An 18925-nucleotide genomic window follows, 5' to 3' on the forward strand; every position below is an offset into this window, starting at 1 on the left:
TGACACATAAACAATTTGTAACACTAATAATTGTACATATATAAAATTTCACCGCGGAACTGCATGCTGGGTACAGCTCGCCAACAACAGTCTGCTAACAGCTGGGAGAGGCTCTGTCGCTCCAATAACGTTATATTAAAGAACAGAAAAGAGCAATGCAGGATGAACAAAGACTGAACAACAAAAGGTATTTTGGTTATCGTGATATACCGTGAAACCGCCAGAATCTTACAAAATACCGTGATATGCATTTTTGGTCATACCGCCCAGCCCTAATCCATCCATCCATTATCTGTAAGCGCTTATCCTATTCAGGGTTGCAGCTGAGCATTCTGATTGTGTGTTATACGAAGTCAGTGCCTCTTTTGTAGCCATTGTTTTCTGTGGTTGTTTGTGTTTATGTCTTCTTTTCTCTCTTCAATTTATTAATTGACCCTTTGTTAAGCCCCGCCTCTCTCTGCTACTCTGTCAAGCTGTCAGAGCTACCATGGAGCCCACACTGTCATTAACAGCACACATTATACATTCAGTATACCTTCAGTATCTAGCGTAGCATTGGCAGTGCCAACACTAGTTTATGATGTGCTAACGTATTTTGCTAATGTTAGCTAGTTAATGCGTATCTCCTTCCAAGATCTCTGAGTGACGAGTATCTCTATCACACAACGTTTAACTATGACTAGAACCAAATCCACAAAACCAGCCTGAAAATGAAAAACATCTGAAAACATTGCATGAGAGGCCGGTCGATGCTACGCTATGACAGGCCAGTCTGCATTGCAGACTTAGTGAAGGGTCAAACTAAAATGCCACAGGGGCCCAAGGTGACACCTTCAAATTGCGTTTTCTTCTGAACTAAAAACATAATGATATTTAATTTGGAATAAAACAGAGAGAAGCAGAAAATTCTTAAATTTTAAAGGGCCTGAACCAGCAAATATTTGGCCTTTTTGTCAAGATTTTTTGTGATTCATGTTTGGTTAATTGACTAATTGCTTCATCTCAATAACCCTGCCTCAGTACAAGTGGCTTCAGAGAAACTTGGTGAGTTGACCAATTATTTTTTTCACAAGCTTATCTGTTCATTAAACTCTTTACCGTTGGAGTAACAGGTGCATATTTTGTTATATTAAAAGCTGCCAGCAAAAAAATGGTTTCCTTGCATGGACCCTGAACTTTGAAGAACACAAGTTTATCGATGAATGCTCGCAACAAAGTGCAAAGTGTGCAAAAAATAATAATGAACAAGAACAATGGCACACAAACAGATGAATGTCGCGAATGGCGATGTTATAAAAGACAAGAGCTACATGCAGCTTGTTTGGTTCCATATATACATGTTCATTGTGTATATAATCATTTCCATTTACCATCTAAACATCCCCAGCTGTCACTAATGGAAAGGCAAACAGGCCACTTTTCTTTTCTTTTTTTTTCTCAATGTGAATGAAGAGACATCGCGAGTCCGAGCTAAATCACTCTGCCTTCTGCTTATTACCGTCCTTTTCCTACTTCTCTCCTTTCAATGCACGTCGAGCCAAACTAAATAGCCTGATGCCTTTTCACACATATGCTAATACTAAATAATCCTGCCAGTATCAGGGGCCGGGTAATTGGGTTGCCTCTTCTTTCGCCTCATTTGAGTCCATTTGCTGACAGGATTACAGGCTATTATCCCTCAGGATCCCTTAGGATCTCCTTAGGCCTTCAGATGGCCAAAACACACACAAACAAATGCTGTGTGTGTGTGTGTGTGTGTGCGCGCGCGCGCGCATTGGGCTCTCTGCCTGAATACTGACTGTCATAGCACAGCTGTGTCATTTCAAGTTATCATCATCTTCTATCATTATTGCTTTCTCTGAGGATGCTTCAACATAAGTACAGCATACGCCCCGATCTGCAGCACAAATAGTCAGAGACTTCCGTCCTCCGAAAAGCCTCTCAAAGGCTGAGAAAACCTTGCGGTGAATGGACGGTCGATCAGAGCAAAGGAGGAGGGAGGAGGTGTGCATGTCTCCAGGTCGGGACCGGAATGATGGTCACCGGACATGACACCGTCTTTCTGGAGTCAGAGCACGAAACAGCTCTCCGTTTCACAAATGCCTAATTAGGCAAATCCGATGCAATTAAAAAGGGTCACTTCACAAAAATTAAGATACATATAATTTACCACTTAGCTTTGCAAATAGAGGTAACATTTCTCAAGGTTTTGACACAATGGAGGTCAATCAGACAGCAACCTCAGACAGCAATGCTGAAATGCCTTAAACCTGCATTCTTTCTAATGGCCATCAGGGGGCGACTCCTCTGGATGTGAAAGTCTGATTATATATAAGTATCACTCACTTGATTTAGTCAGTAAACATTGTAAACATAATCAATCTCTAGTTTCAAGTCTTCTTCAATACAGCATGATGTTCATTTAGTAAATTATGGTCCATTTAGAGTGAAATAAAGCAGGGTATGCTTTGGGGCGCATTATAACATTTTGGTGGCCTAAAAATGTCTTATTCAGCGTTCGGTTGTACTCAGCGCCACCCTCTATTGCCCTTGTCATTGCAAAAACCAAGATGGCAATGGCAAAAATGGCAAAATAGAGGCTTCAAAGCGGTAGTCCACAAACTGATGGGTGACGTCACAGTGACTGCGTCCACTTAGCAACATGTGTTTTAAAAAATAGTGTCTGAATAATACGTTATTATACTGAACATTTAAGGTTTTAAATTTAATGTTTTTCTGCCATAGGTCTCTGGTCGGCTTCTGTAATATCTGGATGGATCTGCACGTACACAGTATCAGCTCTGACCACATGGTACGTCATAATTACCACCAGAGAAAATACTTTAGGATATCAGTAGCCTATGTAAAAACTGGATGTTATTTGTTTTGTTGAAATTAATCGATACAGTTTCTTTCATCTTCAATATCAAATATTGTTCAATAGGGACAGGCAATGTGGATGGAAGTCGAGTCGATTTCATTTACAGTATATCGCCCAATATCAGAAATCCCAAATGTCCGTTTGTCTGATACACTGTCTAAAACCCAAAGATCATCAACATCTTTTCAGCTCTATCATAGACCTGAAAGATTTGGTCTGACAAACACCTCCTGCATCATATCACACAGAGACTCACACTGCGCATGTGAACTCACCCTCTGGCTGGTGGTTGAGGATCATGTTCTTCAGAGTGTTGCAGTCCAACGTGGGCAGTCCGTTGTCGGTGTATGCCGACGGCCGGTAGTTGACGTCGGACCTGGACCGGTTGTGTCCCTTCTTGAAGGCCGACTTGGACGAGGAGTTGGCCGTGTTGTTGGTGCATTCCTTGGTGTGGGCCGCCAGGTCGTTGGTGGAGCGAGCTCTGCTTCTCTTGCCGTGCCTCAAGCCCATCCCCAGGCCCAACACGCTGAAGTTGTCGGCCCAGGCCAGGCCTAGAGGCCCCACCTCCGGCTGCTCTCTGGCCAGCAAGCCCCACACGCCGCTGGAGCTCAGCTTCCCCAGTGCGGCGCTGGAAACGTCCTGCAGCTGCTTCGGCGGCCTGGAAGGCTGGAGGGTCCCCGTTTGAGCTAGGCTCGGACCTTGGCCTTGTATCCCGCCCATGCAGTGGATGAAGTCCTCGGTGGCCTCGAGGGCCGGGCTGATATCGCCAACCATGTCGAGCTGCTCAAGGCCCTCCATGGCTGGGCCCCTTCCCCTTGAGCAAGAAGTCTCACAACTAGATGGTTTTCCAAAATGGGCACAAAAACCCAGTTAACATCATTCACATGTCCAACGAACCATGCTGGCTGTCAGCCGGTCGAATGCAAGCTAAGATCGGGGTGAGGAAGATCCAAGCAGCCTGCGGGCTTCACAGACGGCTGTCTGAAGCCAAGTCCTGCTCTCCTCCTCGATACAGGGCCTTCATCCAAGGTTACGGTCTTCTTTTTCAGTGGAGTGTCTCCAGTGCTGGAGGGAAAGTCGACTACCTCTCGGGGGAAAGCTGCTGTGGCTTTATGCCAGCGCTAAACAGGACTGGCAGTCGCCTGGGACTCCCGAAATCAAGCCAATTTGGGTGGCAAACTACGTTACTTAGCCAGATACAGACACACTTTGGGCAAGAAAAACAGTCAAATCCCCCTGCACATGCTGATACTCTCAGGGGCGGCTTATTTTAGTCCGTCAGGTGGCTGTGACATCATCAGATGGAGACTATCTGTGGCTTTACTGTGAGAAACAGAAGAGAGAAAGGGGAAATGGTTAAGAGGAAGCATGCCGTACAAAAAGAAAAATAAGGGAACACGTCTAACAGTAAGAATGGAGTGATTAAATTACACATAAAACAGTTGTGTTCCAGGCGCTTTCTTAAACTCTAAATACAGGGTTTGCCAAGAGAAAAGTCAGATTATAGGATAATGAAGCCACTATTTTAAAAATGCTGAATTCACAATTCAGAACACATCTATTGCCTCCACACGGCTCTCAACATGGCGACGGTCCTAACAGCGCTAACAGTGCAAACAACGGCAACAGTGCTGGCAGAGCTAACAGTGTTTACCTGAGGGGGGACGGCGTTATCAGCTACAACCGCTGTATGAGCGTAGTGCAGAGCAGCGGCTGTGAGCTAACCAGCGGGGCACGCTCACGTGCACTAACATGCACTAAAAGGCACAGCTATGTAAACAAAGCAAGGAGAAGCTCAGATTACCACAGAGAGAGAGAGAGAGAGAGAGAGAGAGAGAGAGAGAGAGAGAGAGAGAGAGAGAGAGTGATTTCATTCTCTGCTCAGGTAAACAATACTCTCCTCCATCTTTACATAGTAAATAGTTGTTTTTTCTGCTATATTAATGCTCGTAAAACGTCATAGAGAACCTTCAACAACTTTAAGCATCAAACTACCGACCCACCTACAGTATCTTCATCACACTGAGACCGGAGCTTCGCCGATTCCTCCCCAGCAAACAGAAACGATCGTGCTCCCTCACACGTCCTGATGAAATAATACTTGACTTCCTCCTCAGCTGCTTATCACCAGACCGAGCAGGCAGAGAGGAAGCAGGCCTGGGTGGGGTTCACATCCATCTGCCTGACCGCCTGTCTCTTCTGATTCTCTCCACTCCTATGTCTCTCTCTCTCTCTCTAAACCTCTTTCTTTTATCATTTGTGCTCCCTCACCCTCATTGATTTTCTTCTCCTCCACAACTCAGCCTCTTTTACTTTTCTCTACATATGAATTATTTAAAGGTCATTACATCACAGTCGGGCCCGGGCGATACGTTGAATATTCATAATTTATCCGTGATGATTTGTTGGGGGTACAAAGGGAAGATGGCATCGCACATATCGCTGAGAGTTTAATGCTCTTTATGGATTATATTTGAGCGTTTATTAACTTATACGCATTATGCTGCAGACCAGTACTGCATAGCACCAGGATGAATGAAAACACAATGAAACTGCTACGCCGCTCAACTGTTTGCCGTTTTCACTCACAATTAATCACAATTTATTTATTTTTAAAAATCACATTTTCTCTTAAATGTGTTTTCCATCTAATTTGATAAACAAGAAGAAGAAGTTCAAAAAAGTTTTCAATAAAGAAAATAAAATTGCACTCATTCTTAGGAGCCTGCAGATACAGCTCTGACCTAACGTGAGCATCGTCTCATCGAGCCTCCTGTTGACTCACACACTCTGTCAGGCTCATATGGCTGACATCAGCAGGGGAAGCACAGATTACAATACGTTTGATTGGTTATGACGTTAACTGAAGAACTTTACAACCATTACAATTGGAGTCATTTTGCTTTTCAACCAACCAAAGCTAAATAACGTTGATCGTAGAAAACGTGAGCACAATGTGGAATGTGATCTGGCTTGAAAAACCTATATTCGTATAACAATAAATATGTTAAGTAAACAAAAAAAAAGTCTGAGTGTTCTGCAGAGGTTAACTTCCTGTTATAGATCTTAGGCGAAACAGCACAAAGCATGGACACATTTTGAGCTAAATGCATCAGCTATAGTCACGTGTATTTTCTCTTTCATGCAGCCCCTTGTGTCTTATGGTTTACTGCGTAATTCAAATTAATTCATTATTAATTCTTACTCTCAGGCTGCTGGACGATTTATAGCCATTATACTCAACCACACCGTAGTTAACATTATTACTCACACGTGTATTGCTACTTCATACGTATGTGTATAAGTATTTAAATCTTGCTTCATGGTTTTACTTTACTGCTATGCACGTGATCTGAATACACAGGTACAATGAAAGCACCCTTACAATTTGGATGTTTCTTTAATGTTTTGTCAGCTGTTGTTTATGCTTTCATATCCTGGCCCTGGGAGCAGTTATACCTCATTCAGGGAATAGTAAAACTTCAACTTCAACACATGCTACAAACATTTTTTGAAATACAAGTCAATGTTAATGAGTGGTTATCTCATCTTTAAACTCCTAAAGTAACGTTACACAATAATGCTACTTCAGTTTAATAAGGATAGCAGCAACCAGAAAGGAAAAAAACAACCGGGTTTAAGCCTCAGCCCTGTTTGTGTTTGTCTCTGTATCAATAAACACACAGTCAGCAGCTGAGCAGTAAACACTGACAGAGGTGAAGCCACGGTCAGCCTCTCGGGTAGCTACACTAACTTGCCACGTAAGATAGCACGCTAACATGTCCCGTTTATCACGACACTTTCACTGTATAAAGCGACATGGATGAACGAATTAACCACTATGAAAGCGGACTGAATAAGGCCTGTTTTTACCCCTAGCTGATGTGATGTCAGCCGGGGCTAGTTAGCTAGCAGTTAACGCTAGCCTCTCTCTCTCCATCCTTGATCAATGTCACTTTAGCACACGATAGAGCTGGTGGCTCGCTCGTGTCTTCAGCATCACGTGTCAGTGGATGTATACTGCTAATGTGTGGTGAAACTGGCGCGTTCGCAAGCAATAAAATAGAAATCGAGACTCACCTTACTGTGTTTACCACTATGTCATTTTGACAGTCCGTCGGCGATAAAGTTCCCTGAAGGCAACTGGGGTTACAGGATAAAGGTTCCGTGTAACGTTTCAACCCAAAATGTAGTTTAGTCAATGTTAAACATTTATTACATACAATCAATACATTATAGACGTACTTATGAGACAATAAATACATAAAAAATATTTTATTAATCGTTGAATTGCTATGAATAAATACAGAAGTGACCAGTAAATGGTGAAATAATTCAGTAAATTATTCAAATTCAACTCAAGACAATCTTTTAAATTGTTTATGTTTGTAGGAATTGGGTCACATTTACATGTCACATGTTTTTTTAAATGTTTTACCTTCTCTCCTGAAAATATCTTCCTCAGTATAACAAAAGAGAAAGAAACTAAATACTTAAAGAAAAAACATATAATGAAATCATTGTTATGGTAATTATTGAGGCATACATGGCCAACAAAATAAAATATGTCCTCAATGGTGAAACAACAACATCATCACTGATGTAAAATTATTGTCACAGAGAGGCATATCGGAGTTTGGTTTCATTACTTTGTAGCCATTTCTATTTCAAAAACAATTGTTGAAAATATTATGGTGGCATTTTCCCAATTAAATTTGTGACATGTTGGAAATATGCCAAGACATATCCATTTTTGTTTTATTTTTTCAATTCTTGATTATAGCTGTATTTCTCCATACAGAATCTCATTAGCTTTTCAGATTCACCCAACGCCTATTCTCTGTCTCTGACTAATGTGTTCTGTATTAAGGCAATCCTGTTATACACAGGGCATTTAACTCATCTCTATTATAATGAAATGGAATAAATTCCCTTAAAGCCATGATCAATACCACGGTTGAAAGCAGGAGGTGGTGCATTTATTTAGTCTCACAAAGAAAGGTCGTGACACATGTCTTCACGGACAAATCTGACCAAGATGGAAAGAGGACCAGAGAGTGGAGGACAAAGCAGAGGTGGAGAATAGTTTCCCTTTAATGGGCTGCTTGAAGATGCCCCAAAACCCAAAGTGTCAGTCCAGCAGAGAGACGCGTCATTCCGGAGTGAATCTCCTCCAACCTGGGATCCAACAAAGGGCTCAATCAATAAATGGGGCAAATAAAGGACATTTTCATTAAAAAGACATACATGTGAATCAATTGTGTCCATATACCCAATATCATAGACATGCAGTTTCATTGATTCGATCGGAATAAATATGTATTAAAGCTGTTTAACGGTACACTGCTCTGACTGGCTTTGAGAAAACCTTAAGAAAGCTAAATAGGATTATGTATGTGTGTAACGCTGCAGTTCTGCACCCTGTGCCACCTATAGTTATATAGGTGAACGTTTTGTTTGGTTTTATGCACTAACAAAGCAAAATAAAAACTGTAATGGACTGAGTTCCCATCTTTTAAAACCTAATTATAATGTACAAACTTGTATTTAGTTGTATATGTTATCATGTATAAGTATAGGTAACTCTTTGTGCTGAAAATGTAATCAATAGATAGTGGTTTCTCAATAACCTGCATGTTCTCATCTGAAACCATGATTACATGATTGTACTGTATTTAAAAATTTGTTTATGGATGTGGTTGAACTCACTTATGTCCTGTTTCTTTACATGTTTTTAGTTGTTTGTTTAAAAGGGATACACTCCCAGCTTTGGACAATATAGCTCTTGCTCATATGGTTTGAATGTACTTATTGTAAGACGTTTTGGATAAATTGCAGTATGATGGGTTCACCCAAAAATGTCTTTGACATGATGGAGCTGAATGTCAATATGCCTGCACTTTTGCAGGTTTGATCTTGAGGACTTGTTGCAGACGAATATTAAACCAACTTTGAAGAACCAAAAGAACCCAGACTCATGCCAAACCATCAACATTGGAATCTGGAAAACTCGGTTATTCCCGAAGAACGAGGCCCTCGTCTTTGAAAATTAAATGAAACAATAAATTTGTGTTTGGTGTAATTATTTTTTTTTTATCATTTTTTTTAAAATTATTTTTGGACAGTAGTTTAGGTTATCAAGTTTACGTTCGCATCAGCATATATGGTGTCCACAGTTTTTCAAAGTTAGGTAACTTTGTACAATTTGGGAGAGTGTACACATAAACAAAAAAAACAAAAACAAAAAACATCAGACAGGGGGACTTGAGAGAGAATGTGATAGAGGTCGATGATGCTTGCTAAGCTAAATCAACGTTACAGGGTCATTCATTCACTCTTCCACAAAATCTGTTTGTAATGGTTTTACGTATCTCACCCACTTGTCCCAGAGTTGAATAAACCTGTTTCTCTGAAGGCGAAGGGAAAAAGTGATCCTTTCCATAACATAGATGTTGTTTACTATATCTATCCACTCCTGTATCGTGGGGGGCTCAGGAAGCAACCAGCGCCTTGTGAGTGCTTTTTTACAAGCCGTTATTAAAATGCCAAACAGGTATTCATCTGGACGCCCTGTTTGGAAATCTAATTTTCCTAAGAATAATGTGGAAAATTGCAGGGGCAGGTCAGTGTTAAGTATGCTTTTTAATGTTTTATGAAACTCTCCCCAGAAAGGTTGTATCACTGGACACTCCCAGAATACATGCCAGTGATTTGCTTCCGGAGTCCCACATCGTCTCCAACATGTAGCATCTCCTCCAGCGAAGCGTGCCTTCTGCTTCGGTGTGATAAAGAAACGAATAACACACTTCCACGCAAATTCCCGCCACACGTGAGAATTGGTGCATTTCCATTGAAATTTACATACATCTAACCAGTCCTCGTTTGATATTGAGAAGTTACCTTCTCTTTCCCATTTTTCCTTAACATATCCTACATTGTGCGACTTTTTTGTCATAAGGCCTTTGTAGGATCTAGAGATAATTCCCTTATTTGAATCATTTTGGTAGGCACCGAGAAATATTTTCAATATTGGGTCATCGAGGTCCGTTGTATTTCTAATGTTATGTTCAAAATGGTTGCGTATCTGGAGGTATCTATAAAAATCAGATTTTTCAAGAGAATATTTTTTCCTCAGGTGTTCAAAGTCCTTTAGTTGTCCCTTTTCTGTCAGAGAATAGAATGTTGTTATACCTTTTGGGATCCAGGATTTAAATCTATGGTCCATTTCATTTGGTTTGAACCCCGGATCATAGGCACACCATTGAAGTATTTGTAGTTTTTGATCTAGTTTATATTTTCCTTTTATCACGTTCCAGATTTTTAAATGGAATTTGATCCATGGATTTTGTAAATTGTCTATAAGTTTTCCCAAGTTTTTATGGGCCAATACTGCATGAATTGGGGGATCATTCATAATAGAGAGTTCAATATCTTTCCACCCGGCACAATAAGATGGGGTACACATGTTAATTAAAGGTTTAATCTATTAGGTAGACCCATTCCTCCTTCCTCTTTTGTGAGTTGTAGAGTTTTAAATTGAATCCTTGGTTTTTTCCCTTGCCAAATAAATCTTGAAAGGTGTAATTATTTTAATACTATATCACTCTTATTGTCAGACAATACTGATAATGACCTCCTCTCAAATGGAGAACTGTCCCATGATAAATCTAGATTCATAATGAATTTGTTCAGAATAATGGTGTCAGGAAAAATACCGCAGCATTTTCTGGATGTTTCGTTAGGGGAAGGGGAAATTTGATTATTCCAAATATCAGAACAAATAACTGATGATCAGTAGCTCGAATCCAAGAAATATCATTACCAGTTTCCATTTGAAAAAACCCAAGTCGGGCCTCCTCCTCCTCTTCCTCATCATCGTCCTTTCTCTGAATGCTCTTTGTCTGAATTTGCTTCAAAAGTTCTTTCCGGTGAAGGAGAGGCCGGACAGGCCACCCTAATGGGCTCTACTGAGCTACTCTCCCTGCAGCATTGTTGTAGAATAACAGTCCTGCATATCTCAGAAAAATACATATTTAATTTGGAAACATGTTCAGTAAAAAGCAAATAAATGAAGATGGGAACATCTTATCCCAGGATTTGAAATTCTATTCAACACATTTCTATTGGCAAATAAGTTTCTCCTGCCAGTGAGCACATTTTTGTTAACTGAAGAAAGATGTATTACGTTTTGTCTTTTTTCACTCTCCATGTCCATTCGGCTTTTGTTATTTGATTTGTCATAATTTTACATAAGAAAAGGCATGAATGGACGTCCAGGTATTGGTGCTTATGACTGAGTCCACTGTCTTTGCAGCACTGTGTAGCTGCTCGTGAGCCTCAGAAATCCTTTTAGACTAAGTGCCTCTGCCTGGGTATAGATGGATGCAACAAATAAGCTTCAGCTTTAGGAATAAGACCATCTCTGTCCACGAGGCTCCATCATTTTCCATCTAACATCAATCTACCCCCCCATCCCTTGACTCATGCACTCAGTTCCCTCTCTGTCCCGTCTTGCCTATTTCCTTCTTTATTTTGATCATCTTCTAGATGACTAAATTATGATTAGATTTAAGGATGTGCAGTGCTTTCATCTGTCTAGTGCGTTGTTTAATGCTGCCCCCTCTAACCCCTCTCGAACCACAACTCCGACCCCCCAAACACACACGACACAATAGCATCTACCTCGACTCACTCGCTCACTATTGAAGAGCAGAGTGGCTGCTTGGTTCCCATGGAAACTCTGCGTGTGTTTTCAGATTAAGTTGGACATGCACACACACACACACACACACACACACACACACACACACACACACAAACACAGGTTAATTTTTTTAAATATGCAAATAATCTCCAACGCTGCTGCATTTTAAATCTGCATATGAACTGAGAAGTTACAATAAGAAGCAATAACTGTTTAAAGCAGAGGTCTTCAACAGGGGGTGCAGGTACTGCAGGGGGTCCGCGAAATTCTTTGGTTGATTAGACAATTTAAAAAAAACATGAATGTGTCCATTATTTTAATAGTTCAGTATTGTATCTAAGATAACAGGTATGTTTTTGCATGGCAGTGGGCAATAGGCCATCACTCATTTTTCGTTTCCACATTTGTTTAAAATAAAAACATCAATTTGAATAGCTTGTATGCATGAGTATCATGCAATTGACAGACAATGTTGATATTGGCATTGGTATCAGCTGACAAGGTATGTTTATAAATGGCAGTGGCACGGCCACCCTACTCACTGTACGTTGTACATGTTTAAAATAAAAACATGAATATATGAACCTGTGTATTATTTGAATAGCTTAGTATTGAATGCACAATAAAGAGGTATACACGGTACTAGGCCCATTTAATATAAAACACAATTTTATACAATATATATAGTCGGGGGTCCCTGCTCCATCTCTCTATCAGTTTGGGGGTCCTTGGCCTGAAAAACGTTGAAGACCCCTGGTTTAAAGGATAGGCTCTCAATTTTTCAAGTCTGTCTTAAAACAATAGTCAGGCGTCCATTTGAACACCGAAACACGTTTTGCTTGCTGTGTTCATTCCTAATAACTTCTTGTGTCTTTTCAATTTAGGGGATGGGAAACAAAACCTACAATTCTGTAGAAAAATGTATTCCAAAGTTTATCTGAATTTATGAGGTTTCAGCCGTGTGAGTTGGACACAACAACTGGATATCTTCCAAAGTATTAAAGTATTTGTTTTGTAGAAAACTCTGTCTGCGTTTTCCTGTTGAGCTGCAGTGGAAGAATAATAACATAAAGAGGACATGTGTTAAAGAGACTTTATATTTGGAAAATACCCACTTCATTTATCTAAAGAACTAAAGCCCTATGTAAAGAGTTTGGAACACATTTTTGACCAAAATGCAACTCGACAGCCTACAGTTGGGTCGGAGAATCAGGTGTTATTAGCAGCTAATGTAGCCTAGAACCACAAGCCTCAAGCAGAGATGACAGGAGGCAACAGAGCTCACTACTTTCTAAATCCACACCAGGCAACAACCTCTATGTCTGCAAAGTGAAGCCAATGAGGAAGTGCCTTGAACCTGCATTCTCTATTGACTATCAGGGGGCGACTCCTCTGGTTGCAAAAAGAAGTCCGGTTGTATAGAAGTCAATGACAAAATGATCCTATTTCTCACTTGATTTATTACCTCAGTAAACATTCTAAGCATAGTTTATGGTCTCAATCTCTTTCAAGTCTTCTTGAATACAGCATGATGTTCATTTAGTAAATTATGGTCCATTTAGAGTCAAATAGAACATAAAGTAGGGTATGCTTTAGGCTATCTTTCGAGTGACAGGCGTTGTCCGGTCTGGGAGTTGTCTGGGAGTTGTCCGTGTTTTCGTGTTCAAGTTAGTTGTAACATTTTTGGTCTCCTAAAAATGTTATATTCAGCGTGCGCTCCACCCTCTCGTACCACTTTTGTTTGCAAAAAACCAAGATGGCGACAGCCGAAAACTAAGATGCAGACGGCCAAAATGCAGAATTAGAGGCTTCAAAACCGAAATCCACAAAAAATGGGTGACGTCACAATAAACCATGGCTTTGCCCATTATGTCAATCTGTCAGTGGACAAACCACTGCCATTAAACAAAGACAACTGTCAGATTGACAGACCATTACTCCTGTAAACTAAACTGAACGGGATGTGGCTACTTTAGAGGAATAGCTTTTCATGGTAACTTAGGTAGGACTAATTTCAACATGCTTTAAGGAACAGTTACAACAGTCAGTGGTTGAAATCTTCCCCTATGAAACGGGACAACCCTTTGGGACCCTGATACTTCATCAGTAGTCGTTGATGGCGTTTACTCAAACAGGCGTGACCCCTTCATGACAGAATAGTGGTGCTCTGTCGGCTAGCAACCTCCATGCTCCTAACCTACCAGACGAGCGGTGACAAGTGCAGAGACTTCGCTGCTGGAGTTAAGTTAAATTTTGGGCAGTAGAGCCAAGGGGTGTACTGCGAAATCTGTTTTAAGTGAATTTGCTTCATGAATCATCTCTCGCTGTGTGTTTGGTTATAGTATTGACTGTAAGGGTAGAAGAAGAAATATAGCTGTTGTCCTGTTTGTTCTAATGTTTCAGTGGAGGTGAGCTTTTAGAAAAACATCTGACAACACACATTTTGTGGAGAATAGTGTTTGACATGAAAACAGCAATTTCAGAATAGTGTGGACGCGTGTGTGTGTGTGTGTGTGTGTGTGTGTGTGTGTGTTCGGCCCGGCACCACACGTCTCATTCACACCTAATGATCGCAGCCTCTCACTGGCAGCCATCTCTCCTCCCAGACCAAATCCAATTACTGGGGACAATAGAAACCAGCTCCAGGCTCAGGACTCCATCAGCTCCACTGTGCTGCTGCTCCCTGCTCCGAGACTCCGGCTGGACCCCTAATCATGTCGAGGGTCCACGAGGGCCACAAGGTACACCTGTAAGATGGATACAAGTATACAAAGAGCAACACAAATACAAACACACATCAAGGGTAAATGCAAACAAATAAAACACACAAACGTGCACAAGCAACAGTCAACCAGAAGATTGAAGCAAATATGAATAAGAGCAAATAACCAAACACAGATGTAACGGATGCAACAATTAGAAACACAAATAAAACATAAGAAAGTAAGACAAGCATAATCAATAATCATGCAAATACAAATGAGCACAAATGCAAATACACATTTAAAAACACATGTAAACATGACAGAGAATATTGCTAACCTCTAGTAGTACACGCTAAATTCAATAGTTATCATCAATATATATTCAATCTCATTCCGTGCAAGGGGCACACACACACACACACACACACACACTTTACAGCGCCACAGGGTTAATTTGTCAATGGCTCCATCCTGTGGCAGAAACATGAAACAACAATGGCTTGATCTAGAATCTAGATCAACGAGAATAACCTCAGGAATCCTTCGCACAAAATGTTTAAAAATCACAATTAATATCAGTCCAGCTTTGTTTTTCAACTTGGAAACAGAATCTTACAAACTATTTAACCTCAAGGAGCCATTTAATAACTGCTCTAAAGCTTTCAGCACAGCTTGCTGTGAAGCTTCATTTTTAAGCCAACATGGACAAGTGCTAAGGAAAAAAATTATATTATTGGCTTAGAGTTATTGATGCATTCAGGCATAAGGATCACCAATGTAGCAGCTGGTAATGGTCTGTGGGTATAATTTTGTATAACTTTATATACTTTAAGAAAACTTGTGAATTTTCCCACCTGTGATTATCCCATTTTAACGTACAATAACATAGCATCATTTATTTTTTGATCAGAGTTTTTATTCTTAATCTGAATATACAATGTAAATGCAGCCATCACACAAATGGACCTGGTAGAATGTACAATATTTCACTCTTAAATGTAGAGGAGTATAAAGTAACAGAAAGAGGATGTACCAAAGTAAAGTACCTCAAATTTGTAAATAAGTTCTACACTTAAGTACTTTCTACCTTTGGATGCGTCCACCATAAAGAGCTTTAAAAATGATATATTACATGAATAACAACAATAACAACATTTCTTATTAGAATACATTTAACTTTGTGTCGTTTATTTGAAGCAGAAACACAAAATAATACAAAAGCTCAAAAACCTTCGTGAGAAATGAATTCTCTACCAGGTTTATCCATCGTATCGAATTTGTCCACTCTTACTCCATCAATACAAATATGTTACAACTGAGGAGGCCCCTATTTAGTAACAGTTTGTCCAAATACTTACTGCTAAAACTGATTCCTTATCATGCAATGTGAACCATGCAAAGCCATGCATGAATTTGTAGGATAACAACCTCAATGTTGGGTTAAAAAAAAAAGAAGTAAAAAGTTAGCTTTATTGTCAATTCCACAATATGTACCGAACATACAGAGGAGTTGAAAAGACGTTTCTCTCCAGTCCAACATATAAACATATAAAGTGAATAGGGGAGAGCGGGGTAATGTGAGACACCGGGTAATGTGAGACACCCCCTGTATCTAGGCAAAGGAACACATTTGTGGTCATGTGACCATTATGTTTTCAAGCCCCTCCCATTCCCCCCTTGCCATGAAGGAGAAGTTGGTGCTGGTGCTGTGGTAAGTATGTTTTTTCACAAAAATGTGTTTTTTGCATGTAAAAGTAAATTTTCTTGCTGTGAACTTAATCAACTGTTGTGTCAAAGCAAATTGATTCAGGTAGAAAAACTTATATCATACATGTTGATGAACTTCCAACATATAAAACCATGTGATTGATGCTAGCTGAAGATTAGCCTGAATTGCTAAGAGATGTTGTTTTTTCTAAAATAGTAGCTGTGGGGTAAAGTGAGACAAATGCTGTATGAAGCACAAGTTAAGTTTAGTCTTAAACATATTTTAGTGTAATATTACATTACATATGTTTTATTTTTAATGTCATAAACATTGTAGAAAAGCCATCATGCCAAGAAACTACACCAGGAAGACAACCTGGGGCCAAACACCCCTCGCAGAGATGGAGAGTGCAGCCGCTGAGGTCATGCAAGGAAAGAAGTCCTTAAGAAAAGCTGGAAGGGATAGAAATATTGACAAGACAACCCTCAAAAGATTCATAAAGAAAAAAGAGAAAGGGGAAGTAAAATCAGTAGCCTGGGGTGCAGTAGCTGAGGCAAAGAGAATATTCACAGATGAGATGGAGGAGGAGCTTGCCAAACACTTGAAACAACTAGCTGACCAGTTCCATGGCCTTGCTCCAGTTAAGTGCCGTGAACTGGCATTTGAATACGCAGAGAAAAACTATATCCCTGTCCCTGCCAATTGGACAGAGAAACAATGTGCAGGTAGGCTAGGGTGTGCAAGAGATCACATGATTCTGTAGGTTAACTTAGGCCAACTGATCTTGCCACAAAGCTAAATCTTATAATAATGAATTCTCTACTCTTTAGGAGAAGAGTGGTTTGGCAGCTTCCTAGCACGTCGCCATCTCTCTGTCCGAACTCCGGAGGCAACATCCCTGGGAAGGGCTACAGCCTTCAATAAAACTACAGTGGGGGAGTTATTTGAAAATCTGGCTGTAGTGATGGACAGCTGACAGAATTAATTCTTTAGTTGCAAATGTTTTATGGAGAACCTCAGAAGAATCCAGGGAAACAAGAAAGAGTGGGAGAGACCCACGTTTGCTATAAAAGAAAATGATGTGGCACATGTTCCTAAAGGTGATGTGGTGAAGAAGCTGCCTCAACCTAATAGGCCTGGAGGAACCACACGGAGAGAGCAACTCTTCACCTTTCCCTGTAACCTTCAGGGCTGGAATGTAGAGTAGGTCTTGTTATAGAGTATGAGGCTGATGTTCTAATCCAGGTGGGTCTAGTCCTGTGTTCTGACACAAGACCACTTTTTTAAAAACAATCATATTTTCACTGCCCTTTGTCCTGAAGACATTCTGATCATCAAATGTGTACATTTTACTGGTATATCATTTTAGCTCGCCTAGAGGGGAGCAAATGTAAAAAATGTCTCACATTACCCCGCTCTCCCCTACAGTGCAAATAGATAAAAAAAAACATTTAGACAACATCAGTGGTGGGCTGTCAGGGCCAGCTAAGCCTTCTCTGCTGGCCTAAACAGAATCACACAAGTTATAGCTATTTTATAATTTAATAATTTGTTTTACTTATTTTTTCATTGCACAGCTCCTGTCTTCCTCTGTTGCTCAGCACAGCTTGTTTTAAGGAGAGATTCAGCCCGGTGTTTCTTTCGCCGACCGGTGTTCCGTTAACGCCGGCCGGCGGATTTATTTGTCACGCTTGACAATTTTACGTGACTGGTTCTTGTCATTGTGTTAATTACATTGATTCTGACTTGTCCGTTAATGACCAAGCATCCCGTCATCGCGGGGTTATTTCGGTTTTTTGTTATTGTTCCGGGTTCAAAAGGTCACACATCCCGTTGTCTGTTACGTGAGCGCAGTCCATCGAAAACATTATATTTCCCACAATTTAAGCTTCTGCATTTTCCAAATGCACTAGTATTATTCAAAGGTATTGTTCGGTTCGTAAGCCTCGTACCAAACGGTTTAATACGAATATGTGTATTATTACACCAACAAATAACTGTAGCTCACTAGGACAGCACAGAAGGCCCAGGTATAAAATGCACGGCCCGCCACTGGACAACATATATATTAAGAAAAAAACTATCAATCTGTATTTAGCAGCAGTCAGACATAGGGAGTCTTAAAAGAGAGGAGGGAGAGAGTTCAGCTTCCTAACAGCCTGGTGGTGCGAGCACAGAGGCTCCAGTATCTTCTCCCAGAGGGCAGGAGTCTGAAGAGACTGTGGGTGCTTCTCAAGTCTCTTAATTGTCGTTTCCTCGCTTGAACCGGAAGTTGTTTCTGTGCCGCCATATTGACGGCCGTCCCAAAGCTCTAATGTAGCTCTGAGGAACGAGGATCGAGGATGGAGGAGGGACCTCGGAGGAGCCATGACCGAGGACCCACGAGAACAGACTTCCAGGAAGGCTTTTAATGGCCGACACGCCCCCTCATTGTTCATCAGTTATGTGATTGGACGCTGCAGCCGATCGGACTGACTGACTTGAGTTTCATACCAGAGTGAAGACAGATCACAGAATAAACTCAAGCTTTATATTTGATTAGGTTTCTGATTCACCGTCTGGTTTAAATAAATGTTCATTGTAGACTGAACAACAAAAGGACCACAAACAACTTTCTTCATTTATTAGAAAGATTTGTCTTTTCATGATCTGATGTTTCCCTCAATAACTTTTATTATGAATACAATTAAAGTCAGAGAGAGCTGGAGAGACGAAACACTTTTTACATCATTCCTGAGTGTTTGATGAGTTTTATCATTTAAGAGAAACAATAATCATATTCTGGGTTATTTAATAATGTTTAATATTCAAAACGTACAGACGCATATTCAAAACGTACAGACGCAAATAATTCATAAATAAGACGATCGCATTCCGCTGGTAGAAATCGATCCTGTGCTTATAAACAGACCACAGGACACAGTTTG

The 18925-nt window shown here is 40.4% G+C and overlaps 1 protein-coding gene across 5 annotated transcripts in view; it reads right to left on the bottom strand.

Moving 5' to 3' along the window:
• The window catches only part of plekhm3 (pleckstrin homology domain containing, family M, member 3), a 44857-nt gene extending 37842 nt beyond the window's left edge, over positions 1–7015 (bottom strand). For 3 of the 5 annotated variants that reach the window (XM_076081769.1, XM_076081766.1, XM_076081770.1), the window contains exons 1-2: positions 6962–7015; positions 3157–4204 (exon numbers count right to left, since the gene is read on the bottom strand). In XM_076081769.1, coding sequence (XP_075937884.1) covers positions 3157–3679 — 523 coding nt within the window. In that variant the 5' untranslated portion in view covers positions 3680–4204; positions 6962–7015. Of the gene's footprint in view, positions 1–3156; positions 4205–4884; positions 5376–6961 lie in introns of those variants that run through there. The other 2 variants (XM_076081768.1, XM_076081767.1) reach the window with 2 other exon arrangements.
• Positions 7016–18925: the final 11910 nt, after the last annotated feature.

This window comes from Anarhichas minor, unplaced genomic scaffold (genome assembly GCF_050575085.1).
Source record: "Anarhichas minor isolate MPS153535 unplaced genomic scaffold, ASM5057508v1 ptg000087l, whole genome shotgun sequence".
Lineage (NCBI taxonomy): Eukaryota > Metazoa > Chordata > Actinopteri > Perciformes > Anarhichadidae > Anarhichas > Anarhichas minor.